The following is a 14311-nucleotide window of genomic DNA, read 5'->3' on the forward strand; positions in this document are numbered from 1 at the left end:
TGATGCTCATACATGTTGACCAGCCACTGAGCTAACCACAGACTATGGTAAACCCATACCTGTGTTCACACTGCTGACCAAACACTATTCCCTATCTAGTACATGTTGACCTAACCACTAAGCACTAACAATGTTAGTTTTAGCCCCAAATTCTGTAAAGCATAAAGATAATTAAAAAAAATTTAGGAGCTTTTTGTCACGCCGTCCATTGAATCTGGTGCTACGACACCCTTAATGTAAACATAAACATTTATTGATATCGTAGCAGTTGAAGTGAGGTGAAGTTATAATGTCAGCTGGAGGCTCATCCTCGGACGTTGAGACCGGCTGAGCGCTCTCGTCTTCGTGTGGTCCGGCATGACTGCGCGTGGTCATTGAGCGGGCTATTTTTATCCTCCGTGACCCTCCGCCCTGCGGTGTTTGTGCTGACCACATCACCACCAGCCAGACCCAGGACACAGGGCAGAGCCTTGGCCCTGACCCGTGTCTCGGTGCTGTTCCAAGAGAGGGAGTGACGGCTGCCCGCCCTGGTTTGAGTCCCAGCTGCTGGGGTTTGAACCACAGCTAAAGCGCTCCCAGATGTCTCTTAAGGGATAAGGGGGGCTTAGATCAGAGACGCACTGACTGCTCTCTTACGTCGTTATTAAACACACGCACGCATACACACACATACACACACGAACGCACAGACAAACCCACACACACGTTTCGTATTTGTGGTTCTGTTCCATGTCGCTGCCTGTGATCTTGATCCTGGTTACCAAGTCTGGAGGACACACTGTTTGTGTGTGTGTGTGTGTGTGTATGTGTATGTACGGTGTGTGTGTGTGTGTGTGTGTGTGTACAGTGTGGGTACGGTGGGTGTGTGTGTGTGTGTGTGTGTGTACGGTGTGTGTGTGTGTGTGTATATGTGTGCGATGGGGGGAGAGGGGGGTGGTGGAGGATTGACATGTCTGCATTTGCAGAACCTCTGTCAGCACACATAAGCCACCTGGAGTGTGTGTGTGTGTGTGCGTGCATGCGCGCACGTGTGTCGGTTTGTGTGAGTGTGCCTTTGTCTTTATAGCTCAGCTCTCCCTTCCCCTCAGTTGAACTTGTGTCAGCACATTTGGGTTTTTGGTCACACTATTAGTCTTTTGGTCAAAGCTGTTCTGTTTTATTTTCTTCTTTCCATGTCACTGTTCCCCCTCCCATCTCCCCCTCCAGTCTGTTGCGTATTGTGTGACTCTGTCCCACTGAGATCAGGGTGTTGTACTGTAATTACCTCAGCTTCTGCTACTGTCTGCGTCTGTCTGCCCACATGAAGCCTTTTGAGGCTTCCTCTATACTGGGCACTGTTATTGGGAAGGATTATGTGTGTGTTTGTGTTTATGTCTGTGTTTGCCTCCATGTGTATATAGACACAGATGAGCCACATTTAGCCAACAGTGCATGCAACGGTGCCTTAAAGCTGCAATCAGCCCATTTCGAAGCACGCCCCACTTTGTTTGGAGTCCATTGTGTTTCAATTGAGTCTCATGGTTCTCATGCATTCAAACGACAAGCGGCCATCGCTGTGGATCCGAATGCGATGAGACTCAAATCAAAACAACATCGATTCAAAACACAACAAGTGGGGCGAGCAAAAAAAGAACTGACTGCAGCTTAAGGTTAAATGCAGACGAAGTGCATCTCAGTGGAAAAAAAACGTTCATGTTCCGTCCTTGTGTCTGCGTGTCCTGCGGTTCCAGTCGAAGGCCGAGGGCAGCTGTGATGAGGCCGGCCTGACGGACAGCGCTCCCGACGGGCCCAGCCCACTGAGGTGAGCCTCACTCCGGTGCCCAACCTGCTTATGAGGACGGAGGATTAACATTCAGTCATTTATAGCAGACTGCGCTTTTAGCCGAAGCCACTTGCAAGTAAGGCTGAGAATAATTCAAGCACACAATCAAAATTAGAGAGTCGCTGCGGAACAAATTAGTGCTGCACAACCTGGTTATATAAATGGAGGGCAGCCATAGGAATCGTAAGTCCAAGGTTATTGTTTTGCGTATTAGTGGTATTGAAAAGTTCATTCGACGCCATGTATCCCAGTGCTTATTTAAATCCCACAATAGTTACTATGTTATTACAGTTCTGATGATCACAGTGACACAGCACAGCAATTACTTTGCTCAATTCTAATTTTCTCTTTTGATAGAGCCAAATCCATGTCAGAACTACAGAACCCAGAAATCAATGGACTCGCCACTCAAGAGGAGCGGAGCCTGTCCAAGGCCCCGCCCTCTTTCCTGTTCCGCCCGGAGTTTGGTGACATCACCGGGAAGAACTGGAGCTACCTGACCAATGAGGTGCTTTGATTACACTGATACGTCTGTGGGAGGGTATTGATAGGATTTCTGTCATCGTATTTATCCATTATTATGAATCCTCTGCTGTTTGGTAATAGGACAACGTATTAAATAGTAGCATACGAGTAAAATAGTAAACCTGTAGAACAGAGCCGTTTTGAACGCCACCGTTATCCCGCCCCTCCCGCTCAGACGCCGGAGGTGGCGGACGGCTGTAAGACCTGGGACGGCCCCGCCGGCCCGGAGGCCCAGCTGGACCCGGAGTCCGCCCGCAAGAGCTTCACGGCTCCGGACCGCACCGGGATCCGGATCTACTACAGCCCCCCCGCCGCCCGGCGCATGGAGCACCTCGCACGGCACCAGGCGGGCGGCACGGGGCCCCACAGCGGGCCCCTGGAGTCCGGCCCCGTCCTGGTCCAAAAGCCGCCATCCTCCTCCTCCTCCTCCTCCTCCTCCTCCTACGAGCAGTGGCTGAGCTCCCTGTCCACGCCCAGGGGGGCCCTGCTCGTCAGCCCCTCAGCGGTCAACGCCAACGGGGCCGCGGCCGACGGGGCCATGGACTCCCCTTCGTCCTCCCCCTCTGCCTCGTCCTCCTCGTCCTCCTCGTTCCGGGGCCTGGACATGGGGGACATCTCGGTGAACCTGAGCGACGACATGAAGGAGATGACCAACTGCGTCCGCCAGGCCATCCGCTCGTCTTCTCTGGAGAGGAAGTCCCCCAAGGAAGCAGGGAGTCAGGTGACTAACGCCGGTTCCTTAGCATCAATAACGTTGGTTAAACACTTCTTCTATGGTAGAATCGTCTTAATCGGTGAGGCTAAGAATTGTGCTACGATCTTGAATCATTCCTTTAATTAGTTTTCCTAATTGATTATTTCGTTCGTCTAAATTCCCTGACTCTCCTCTCTTGTCCCGCTGTCCTCCCCTCTTTCCCGATCCGTCCGTCCGTCCGCCCCGACGGCAGATTGCCGCCGGCATGGCCACGCGCTCCACGCAGACGGCCACGCAGTGCGCCAGCGTGGGGCTCCAGACCGACGGCGTGGGGTCGGCCCCCAGGGTCCCCCAGGGGCTGCACTCCAAGGCCTGGTCCCCGCGCCACTCGCCCGCCACCGCCGTGTCCTCTCTGGCGTCCGCCCGCACCCGGCAGATCTCCACGTCCCTGGACAAGGTCCACGGCCGCGTGGACCGGCCCTGCTGCTCACCGAAATACGGCTCCCCAAAACTGCAGCGCCGCGTGTCCACCGGTGAGGGGCCCGAACGCGCCGTGCGAACAGCTTGTAGGAGCCCCCTGTGTAGTCACCCTCGTGTTGGCACACAGCGTCTAGGTAGAGGAGAGATTAGGGCCCAATCCCATTTCTACCCCTTACCCCTTCCCCTTACCCCTTCAAAACAAGGGGGAGGGGTACGGGGAAGGGGTAAGGGGTAGAAATGGGATTGGGCCTTGATTTGGTTAGGTGGACGTGGATGTAAACCATGTCACGTATAAAACATACACAAGAAAGCTAAAATGTGTGTACATATTTGGGTGGGAGAAAAATACAATTTTGCCTTAAAAAAATATTTGCGTGTATATTATGTTTTGTAGGCCTTTTACTTCAGTTCAAGGGCAATTTTATGAAATGTTGAGAAGACCCTTATTTTCTCTTTCTATGTTGCATGACAAAATATGCCCCGCTTTGCAAGTACAGAAAATAATACAGAGCTCTTTATTCGATGGGGGCATCTAAAAGCCTCCGTCACCTCGATTACAATGGCAATCATTCTTTTGTTCAGGGTCAAAACCCCCCAGGCCCCTGTCCCTCTCTGACCCTGACACTTACACACTGCAAACATTTTTCAGCTTCGCTCAAAATAGAGATGGACTCAAAAGATCCAGCGTTTGACTGGCGTGTCTCTGCCGGCCTTTCAGGCTCCACCCCCAGACTGTCGGACGGGGGCCCCTCCCGGGACCGCAGCCTGTGGAGCCTGCAGCAGAGGCCCCTGGGGGGAGGTGGGGGGTCCGCCTGGGCCCGCTCCACCACCACCCGGGACAGCCCTGTGCTGAGCGGGCTGAACGACGGGCTGTCCAGCCTCTTCAGCGTGGTGGAGCACTCGGGCAGCATGGAGTCACTGGGGAGGGGGGACGCTGCAGGTAGGAGGGGGGCACGGGGGTTCATGGTTACTCTGGTTTTTACCTTTTTTAGGCCTTTTAACATAATGATCTAAAATTGTTTAAGGACAATCAAACCCGTTAAAACGTGTTTTACCTGTTAGAATTGAACTGGTCCCAGATCTCCACTTAAACGCACGATGTTTTCGAAAAGATAGAATCAAACGTAAATATGGACTCACATCGCCCTCTATGGGTTGAACGCGTGCTGTTGCATGAGAAACCTGTTGCGGACGGTTTAAGGGTTACCAGGTTACATCAATCAAACATTCTGGCTACATAACCCCCCCCAAAAAAAAAAAAAAAAATTATTTTCTTTTTTATGTGCCAGGAGTAGCTCAAACATGGGCTCTTATTCATTAAAAAGAGCAAAGTCATGTAAAAATCATCCAGTGGATGGTTGATTTATGTCAATCAAATGTTTAATTTAATACGAAAGGACGTTCCGTTCAAGGCTAGCTCTACACCACATCTACGTTTGATGATTTCTGCGCATTCTTATTCACCGTAAACCAAGCTCTTTTATTCCCACCAGGGGGCGCTACGTCCGGCAGGCATCCCCTGGCTGCAGGCCGGCCTTCGGGGCCCCCGCCCTGCCCCGCCGAGGCCGCCCCCCGCTACGGGGGCCTGGTCCAGGAGTTCCTCCGGGACGTCTGCGGCGGCGTCGGCCGTGGCCAGGCAGGGGCCTTCGTGCCTGGGGAGAGAGCGGTCCGAGACACCCTGCGCGGAGTGGACGAGCCCAAGCCGGAGTGCGTGATGTCCGGGGCGGGGGGGGCGGCGGCCGCCAGCGACAACGTGACCCGCATCGTCAACAAGAGGTTCATGAGGCACGCCGAGACCCCCTGCGTGGCACTGGGCGCGGCGTCCGGGACCGAGGTGAGGCGTTGGCCGCGATGAGCGGATGAACCGGATGGTAACGATCATGCAGGGGCTGTTTGAGAGAGGGGACAGGGGATGAAAGAGCAGAAGAGAGGGAGGGCTGGCAAAATGAACGACCCAAAGACGCCGCTGGGATGGAGATAGGATCACACCTTGTGTGTGTGTGTGTGTGTGTGTCAGTGACAGGCAAGATGGATTCCCGTGACCTATCAGGAGAAGGGAGCCCTAGATAGTCAGAAATGAGTCGGGAGAGGGTATTAGACAAATATCTGATTGTCTATCACAGGGGCAGATATTCTTAGATATTCTAACAGAGCATTTTATTCACTGACAGCTGACGGATTGCTATGACAAATTGCACTCGAATTATAGCTCTTAAATCCTACCTACAGCATCTTTAAACACAGAGAAATCATGATATAGACTTAATTTCTCGAATTTTACTATTTTTTATCCTCAATCTGGACAGCAATGTTTTCCATACAGAGGTATGTATTCAGTGGTGTACCCCTGTCTGTGTTTCAGGAAGCCCCCTGTGACTGCGTGGCCCAGTCTCTGTCTACTTGTTTAGCTCGACCCTCCAGGTCCGCCACGCGCCATTCGCTGGCTCAGTGTATGCACCGCCCACAAGAGTCACCCGTAGCCAATGAGGAGAGGCCAGACTCCTGCAATGAATGAACTTTGACTTCCACAGAATGACCCCCACCCTCACTTCACCAGCACCACATACACACTTCACACAAACACACACAAACTAAACACACATACACACACAATCACACTTCTAACATCCTCCTCAAATGTAAATACACACAGACAAACTGCCACACAGATCCACTGCCCAACTAACTCTTAAACTGTAGTTGCATCCTCTCACACACACATGCACACACACGCACACACACACACAGCACACTCTAAGTATGTAAATGATACATAATAATACAAGCAGTAACACACATACTGCTAGTGATCACCGATAATAATCAAGGAACATTCTAGATCGGGCTAGCCGACACCACACCTCCTCCCCTTCCCCCATCAGCCCCCCAAAACTACCAGCAGGATCTAACCCACTCAAACACAAGGAACTAAACGTGCGTACCCATTTGATGTCCTCCATGGAGTATGCACCAACTCTCTTTCGGAAACCGGGAACATCAAAATGATGATGTCACGACCAGACCAGTCTACAAAAGGTTTCACTGCCTTTCCTTTTTTTTTTGTGGTACGGTTAGATGGCGGTTGAGCGAATCCACCCGGCCGAAGCAACCAGAGAGCGGCGCTCTGAGGTCCCTTCCCAAGCATTCATGTTATAAACCCAGCCCCTTTACATTGCAAACATCGCAGCTCACATTTTCTCCAGCAGACCTTTTCCATGGCACCCGGTGGATAGCCGATCTCATGAGAATACCAAGGATAAAACCGTTAGAAACCACTTGATGCATAAAGGGGGGGAGGGGGGGGGGGGGGGGGGGGGGTAGAGTATTTAGTTATTAGCACAATTGGTCGCTTGCACATTTCTATTAGGAATATGCATGTATCTACCACAGGGTTTAGAAGAGTTACCTAGCGTTTAGAAAATAGGTTAATGAATTGAACTATATCCTCATTCTCCCCTTAAGACGTGTGTTAATATGCAGAAACCAACCGTGCACAAAAGTACATCTGACTTGATCAGCATAGTCACTGCCCCTTGCATGGCAATGAGCCTCTGCATCTCACCTCTGCACTGGCTCGCTCTGGTCTGAGGAAATAGTCATCGTCGTCATCTTCATCTTCATCGGTTCGTTAGATGAAGATTGCATGCGGCCCAGCTCCACTTTGAAATGATTTATGTAAGGGATAATGTAAAACGAGCCAGTCATTATAGTTAAAATAAACCCCAGAAAGGTTTTGTTTTTTTAAATCACCAGCTTGCCCTACATTATCCCACTTATTACAAAGCTACTTAGAAATCCACGGTTGTAAATAGCGTCCAATAGTGACGGTCTGTTATTAATAGCAGGGGTCCGCTATACAGAGATAACAGACCACTGAATGTCGTAATTTACCAATCAGAATCGAGTATACAAGGAAAATGCTTCAGAAGCTGTAATATAGTTTATCTAGACTGGCACAGATTTCGGCAGTGAAGGTACATGAGATGGAAAAGAGACTGTCCTGAGGCCAGTGTTTTACTCCAGGTTCCACCACCATGACCCTGTTCAAATGAGCTAAACTACCACATATTTATTGTACTACTTTTACCCAAAGGCAATTACTCTACTGCTTACAACTGCCAGACTTTGATGATTTTCATATGTTTTTTAGGTCTGATATATTTTACGGCATTTGGAAGTGTTCCTCTGTGTTTTCTCTATTTGGACAGCCATGTCATCTCCGTGAGGGCCTGTATGAGCTGATGGGCTATCACACACTCATCCTAGCAAATGCATTTATTCAAGAGAGGAACCTTTTGAGCATTGTTTTGATCCCGTGTCTAAATGTGTGCTAAAGCATACAATTCTGTGTCTAAAGCATGTCCCCATGAACAATTAAGCATCTGTAGACAGTGGGATATTCATTTAAAGCATTCAAACAGCCTACAACTCGAAATGAAGCATTATGATAGAGAGATTGATGTGCCGTGATGGATGAATCTTCATGTATGAGATTCGATCTGCATTCCTGGTTCCAACGTCTAAGGTGTTGATAATTAACCCAACATGTGTAAACTTCCGTTTAAAAGAGTTCACTGATTGTATCTGTGAGGCCTCCAGAGGGCGCTATTGCCTCTCAAGGCCCAAGAGTAGTTTTTATTATAAATCAAAAAGCCGACAAGAGACAGCAGCCATAGATCACGAACAGGAAATGGTTTCTGTTTCCTCTTCCTCCTTGCCTGTGTCTCTCTTCTCCCATGAATCTGTCAATCATTCACAGTCTGACCTGTTGTCATGGAAACATGAAAAAGTGTGGATGGCTGCCAAAGTGCCTAGCAGACAGCTTGTCGGTAGCACACATCGAAACACACACACACACACACAAATACTGAAACGCACACATACCGAAACACACACACACACACACACACACACACACACACCAATACACAGCCCTGGCATGTGTGTAATAGGAAGGGTTACTTCATGTAAAATAACACTTTTCAGGGGTCCGGTAGTTTTGTGTACTTTTAAGGAAGGGTTATGTTTATTATTTTGAAGATGGCCATTATTATATGCTCGCGGGTCATAGTGCCAGGCAACAGCCCCCGCCCGCCCACCCGCCCTGCCTCGGCTCATTACCAGTTGACTCAGCAAGCTTGATACATACGACACGCCGGGGAGAACCTGGTTTAAATAACCTACCAAGCCCAATGGACCCAGGGCATTGGTTGGTTACCACGACAGAGATGATCCTCCATGGTGACTGTGTGGGATGTATATGTTCACTCATGTATCCGATACACATAAAGATCAACTCTTATTGTAGGCCAGAGCTTTGCTTGACGACATGACTGCCTGCCCTATAGGTTCTGGAAGAAAGGAAACCCACGCAAAGATCTGGATTAGAGCATTACGGTTTCAGAGTTCCACTTCCTTCCATTGTCCTAGCGAAGTCTCCTCTACCTCTACCCCCTCCTGTGTACAGTGTGTCATGTATAGAGAAGTCCTGCATTCATAGGGTTCTTAAGCAGAGAAAACATGCTAGCCTTGTGTTTTCAACAGCTGTACGCCACAGTGTCCCCTTGTTATCTGTGAGATTATCACCAGGTGCAGTCTCTTTTAGCGCCATAAACCGAGTATCCGTCTAGGATACTTGGTAGTAACTACTGTTACTTTTTATGTACAGCATCCTTTATATTTCAACTTTTTAGTTTGTGAATTCACCCGATAATGTTAATTATACTTGGATTGTCTTTGAACAAATATTGAACGGCCAGTATGAATATACTTATTGACAAAATGGCTGTGTTTGCCTCTTTTTGTTAAGGGCCTTTTAAATCGTTGTTTGTATGACCTATTTGATTCAGGCAAACTCATTGTAGGCTACTCTATACCAAGGTTATTTTGGTGTCTGAATACATTTAAATGTATCAGCAAGACTGTTAGCATTTACAACTCAAATGACAGTAAAACATGTAGTGCTGTAGGACGCTGGCCACTTCTATGTATAGGACCTCCTACTTTATGTTCTCAGGAGTTCTTTAGGGTGTGTTTCCAGGCAATGAAAGACAGAATATTACAGAATATTATATCTAGAGAACCATCTCTGGTCAGACGTTGTTTTCTGATTGCCCCCCCCGAAAAGTGTCAGGTGGTCACCTGCTTTAATCATGTTTTGGTAAATGGCATCATTTTCTAAGGTTGTTTTAAGTGGGAGTAAAATATACATTTTGTACAGCAATTATCTTCAAACATTTGAGGGAAGTAACCTTTTTGAATGCATAATCAGGTATTTATTATGTGTTTACAACGGAACCTTTGTAAGAGGAAGGAAGCAGCGGTCGTGTGCCATGGTGACAGACAAAGGCCAGTGCAGGTTTTTGCTTCTAAATAATCGATGCCAGCAGCTCCCCCTGCTGGTGAAGTGCCTTTAGGCACATCGAGTGCTGACCCCGGCATTAACCCTCGCTCTGAACACAACTCTCCCAACAGCCTACTCCTATTCAGTTACACGTGTCCGACGTAATCCATGGTCAATTCTTATGTCTTAGCAATATCTACATGAACCTTAGGTTTTCATACTCCGCTTGAGCTGTCGAGTGACGGATCGTTCTACATTATAGAGTTCCGGCAGAATCACGACTTGAGAATGCGACGGATGGAAAACGAAAGAGTTAAAACCATAGCGTCTCTTTGTATTATAAATAAATGACGAAGAAAAAATAGTGGAAACCGTTTTATTTCCTTCGTTGCTCTGAGTACAGCTGAATGTCGGCAGTCAGGACCAATACGCTCCCTGTTGAAGTATGACGCTGTCTCTCTTTACGCCACGCACTTGAAACTTTCTTCTTTACGTAGTTGCATTTTGAAAGAAAACTAAAAGTGATGGAATTCAACACAGTAAACGTGAGAACCGAGATTAAGTGGAATTGTAGCCTACTGCAGAAGATGCAGGGGGTTTCTGAAAGGGCTGTTGATTTGTGTTTAGGGAATGGGTATTGTATTTATGTTGTTTATTTTCAACCACAAGCTTGTAAAATGAGAAATATCGTCGCCTCCTGTTTGTCATAGAATTCACAAATAAATGTTTGCTGAAAAACAAAATGTATTATTTTTTGAATGATTTGAAACCTTCTCGAGGCAGGAGAAGAGGAAGAGACCATGGATGAAGACCGCAGGAGGAGGTTAGGAAAAGCTTCTGCTGCAGAGCCCAGTGAGGCGAGTAAGGATCGGATGTCCGGCTGAAGTTGAGACATACTATAGAAAAAACAAAAATATCACAAATAGCAAAAGTTGGAAAAGAATGAGTCTTGGATTTAAAAAAAAAAAAAATTGTCCAAAAGTTTCTTATCTGATTTATCTGGTGTCATTAGTCCTAACTCTGTGGTTATGATTAACTCAGGAACTCATGCTGAAGAGTTGACTGTTTAATATTTCGGTTCAAAGTCATACACAGACATTGCGTCTAAGCGTCTTAGAGTACCATATTAAGCGCTATATAAATTTCATTTATTATTATTATTGCATACTGAGCTACATCATGCGACTCCCACACGTAGGTCACTGTCCTTCGAACTCCCATCCACGAGGCTGTAGCGCCCTCTAGTGGCTAACATAGAAATAGCCATATCAACTCACAACACATCTCCCCCTTAGTTAGTTTGCCCAACAGGCTTAAAAACAGACATAATGATGCCACTTCTTAACATAAGTCAAGCGTAATAACAATTGGAAATCGTTGCAATGTTTAAACACAATTACATCATGCATTGCTTTACAACTGTATTCTTTTCCGTATTTCTTATAACCAATATTGTCTCTCACACCCCTCAATTTACTCCTTTTTTTTTTTTTAAGAGGGTGTTGCATTAAACCGGAAAATAAAAATGTCAACATGCTGCACATTCACAACAAAGGAGATAACGTCTCTACTTTGAAACATAGTCCTTGAACCGGACAGGTTCCTTAACCTCTCTCCCTGCCAAGGTTCTCCTTGGAGAAAACCGCGGGCTGATGGCTACTACTGTAGCTGGAGTGTCAGGGGCAACAGGAGACGTGGGAGTGGAACCCGTGTCACAAGAAGAGTCATGGTTTAGGTCACTAGTCCCTTGTGCTGTAAATGGCACTGATGACTGTGGCACCTCCTGGATATGTCTCCTGTTCCTGCGGGCGACCATGCCCGGCTCAGTTCGCACGTAGTAGGACCCGGGCTCAGGTGCTTTTCCAATGACTCTAGCCGGAGTCTTCCAGGCTTTTTCTCCATCCAGTTTGACGTTGACACTCTGACCCGGCTGGAGAGTAGGCAAAGGTCGTGCCGAGTGACGAAGAAGCGATAGGCATTCTTTGTCTGCTCGTCTCTGAGTTCAACAGCTTTGTGGTCAATAGGACTTGGATGCAACTGCTTAGGCAGCATGGGGACTGTCGTCCTGATCTTTCGACTGGTCATAAGTTGGGCAGGGCTCAGACCTGTTGCAGTGATCGGGGTGGCTCGGTAGCTCATCAGAGCCAGGTGAGGATCAGGCTGACGCAGGATTCTTTTAGCTGTGGCAACAGCCCTTTCCGCCGCCCCATTAGCCTGTGGATAGTGGGGGCTGGATGTTACATGCCCAAAGTTATACGTTTCGCTGAATTGCCTGAACTCTACCGAAGTGAACTGGGTACCGTTATCTGATACCAGCTCGACGGGATCCCCCACCTGACAAACATGCTCTTTAAGCGAGAAACAACTTGCTGGCTACTCATGGTAGGCAGATGTGCAATTTCAATGTCCCGTGAATAATAATCCATCACTACAAGATATTGTTTACCAGCTTGTTCGCGAATATCTGCTCCTATTTTCTGCCACGGTCCGTGTGGCAGCGGCGTGGTCATTAACGGCTCTTTCCTGAGTAGGTTTGTTTCTCAGGCAGAACTCGCATGTTTTGACCATTTCCGTTACATCTCGTCCAATTCCTGGCCACCACACAGTCATGTTTGCTCTCTGTCGACACTAAGTGAGGCCCTGGAGACCTTGGTGTATCTGAGACAGTACATTCTTTTGCTGTGATGAGGGAACAACAATCCTGTCGTCGTGCAGAAGGAGTCCCTCAACTTCGGAAAGATGGGCTCTGGCTGCATTGAACTTATGCAAAGCATGTGGAATATGAGTCAGCTCTACAGGCCAGCCTTCGTTTGTGTAGCGGGCAACTGTCTGCAGAGTGACATCCTGGCTAGTAGCCTCTCTGATATTATCCAATCTGTCAGCTGTTATTGGTCTTGTTGATATCACCCCCTGTACATAAGCTTTGACCTTGTGTTCTGTGTCGGACTCACCACATTCTCACAGAGGGTTGCCGGACAAGGGGTCGGCCACGATGAGCTGCTTCCCTGGAACATGAACAGCTTCAACATTAAACTTCATCAGGCACATTAATAACCGCTGACATCTTACGGGTGCTTTGTCGAGGTCGTATGAGTTTATCCATGCCCTGTAGATACCTCACAAACCGCTCACACGCCCAAACACCAGCAAGGCATTCCTTTTCGATCTGAGAATACCGCCGCTCCGTCTCAGTCAGTGATCTTGAACAAAAGGCGACCGGCTTGAGGCCGTCCCTCTGCTCCTGATACAGTGCGGCTCCCAGACCGAAGCTGCTGGCGTCTGCACTAACCACTGTTGGCTTGGAGGGGTTGTAATATGCCTGTTTGAAAGCTTCATCCTGTGCTTCTCCCCATAACCACGCAGTCTCTTTTTTCAGTAAGCTGTCAATGGGGTGCATGATGGAAGACAGATCTGGGAGAAACCGACCCAGGTAGTTGATCATCCCAGTGCACTGGCGTAGCTCTGTGACGTTGGTTGGACAGGGTAGATCTGAGATGGCTCTGACTTTTTCAGTGCTGGGTTTGATGCCATCTTTTCCAACGATGTGTCCAAAGTATTTGATCTCTGACTTTCCAAACTGGCACTTTTCTCTATTCAGTTTGAGCCCTGAAGCCCTGACCGTCTGCATAACTGCTCTGAGGTTACAGTCGTGTTCTGCTCTGTCCTTACCAAAAATCAGGATGTCATCCATTACCACAACGGTGCCAGAATGATCTCTCAACAGGGTACTCATCCTTTGCTGGAATATTTCCGGGGCTGATGTAATGCCAAAGGGAAGCCTCCAGAAAAAGAACCGACCCACTGGTGTAATGAAAGTCGTGAGCCTCCTGGAGCTGGCATCAAGTGGCATCTGCCAAAATCCACTTGAGGCATCAATAGTGGAGAAGACCGTTGCACCTGAGAGGTTTGGTGCGACGTCCTCCAGTGTGGGCAACATGAACCTCTCCCTCTTCACAGCCTTGTTAAGCTTAGTTAGGTCCACACAGATTCTCGGTTTCTTGTTCTTTTTCATCACCGGCACCATCGGCACACACCAGTCTGGAGCCTCTTTAACCTCTTCAATGATGCCTAAGGACTGCATGCGTTTCAGTTCCTCTTCCACTTGGGGCAGGATGGGAAAAGGTATACGGCGCGGTGAGGCGATACTGTAAGGTCTAGCATCTGGCTGCAGCTCTATTTTCACTGGATCACAGTCCAAAAGTGCAATATCTCCAAACACATCCTCAAATGTTTCAACCCCACTCACTCTGTGCACTAGCCCTATTTTGGTTGCTGTGCCTCCTCCAAGCATGTTGGATATGATACGACATCACATATATCCCGAATGTGTATTTCCGTCCATTTCTTGCACAATCAGTCAGAAATTTGCCTTTGCAAACAAGCTCTCCGCAAGGACTTGAAAATGTTGCTTTAGTCTTACACAAAAGTGGACGCTGGGGCAGGCTTT

General features: G+C 48.1%; 1 protein-coding gene across 2 annotated transcripts in view; it reads left to right on the forward strand.

Annotated features, from left to right (window-relative positions):
* The window catches only part of mtcl2 (microtubule crosslinking factor 2), a 51654-nt gene extending 41047 nt beyond the window's left edge, over positions 1-10607 (forward strand). The window contains exons 18-24 of one of the 2 annotated variants that reach the window (XM_030360973.1): positions 1731-1801; positions 2180-2330; positions 2523-3068; positions 3295-3574; positions 4171-4461; positions 5015-5355; positions 5884-10607. In XM_030360973.1, coding sequence (XP_030216833.1) covers positions 1731-1801; positions 2180-2330; positions 2523-3068; positions 3295-3574; positions 4171-4461; positions 5015-5355; positions 5884-6036 — 1833 coding nt within the window. In that variant the 3' untranslated portion in view covers positions 6037-10607. The remainder of the gene's footprint in view (positions 1-1730; positions 1802-2179; positions 2331-2522; positions 3069-3294; positions 3575-4170; positions 4462-5014; positions 5356-5883) is intronic. The other variant, XM_030360974.1, reaches the window with a different exon arrangement.
* The last annotated feature ends 3704 nt before the right edge of the window (positions 10608-14311 follow it).

This window comes from Gadus morhua, chromosome 7 (assembly GCF_902167405.1).
Source record: "Gadus morhua chromosome 7, gadMor3.0, whole genome shotgun sequence".
Classification (NCBI taxonomy): domain Eukaryota; kingdom Metazoa; phylum Chordata; class Actinopteri; order Gadiformes; family Gadidae; genus Gadus; species Gadus morhua.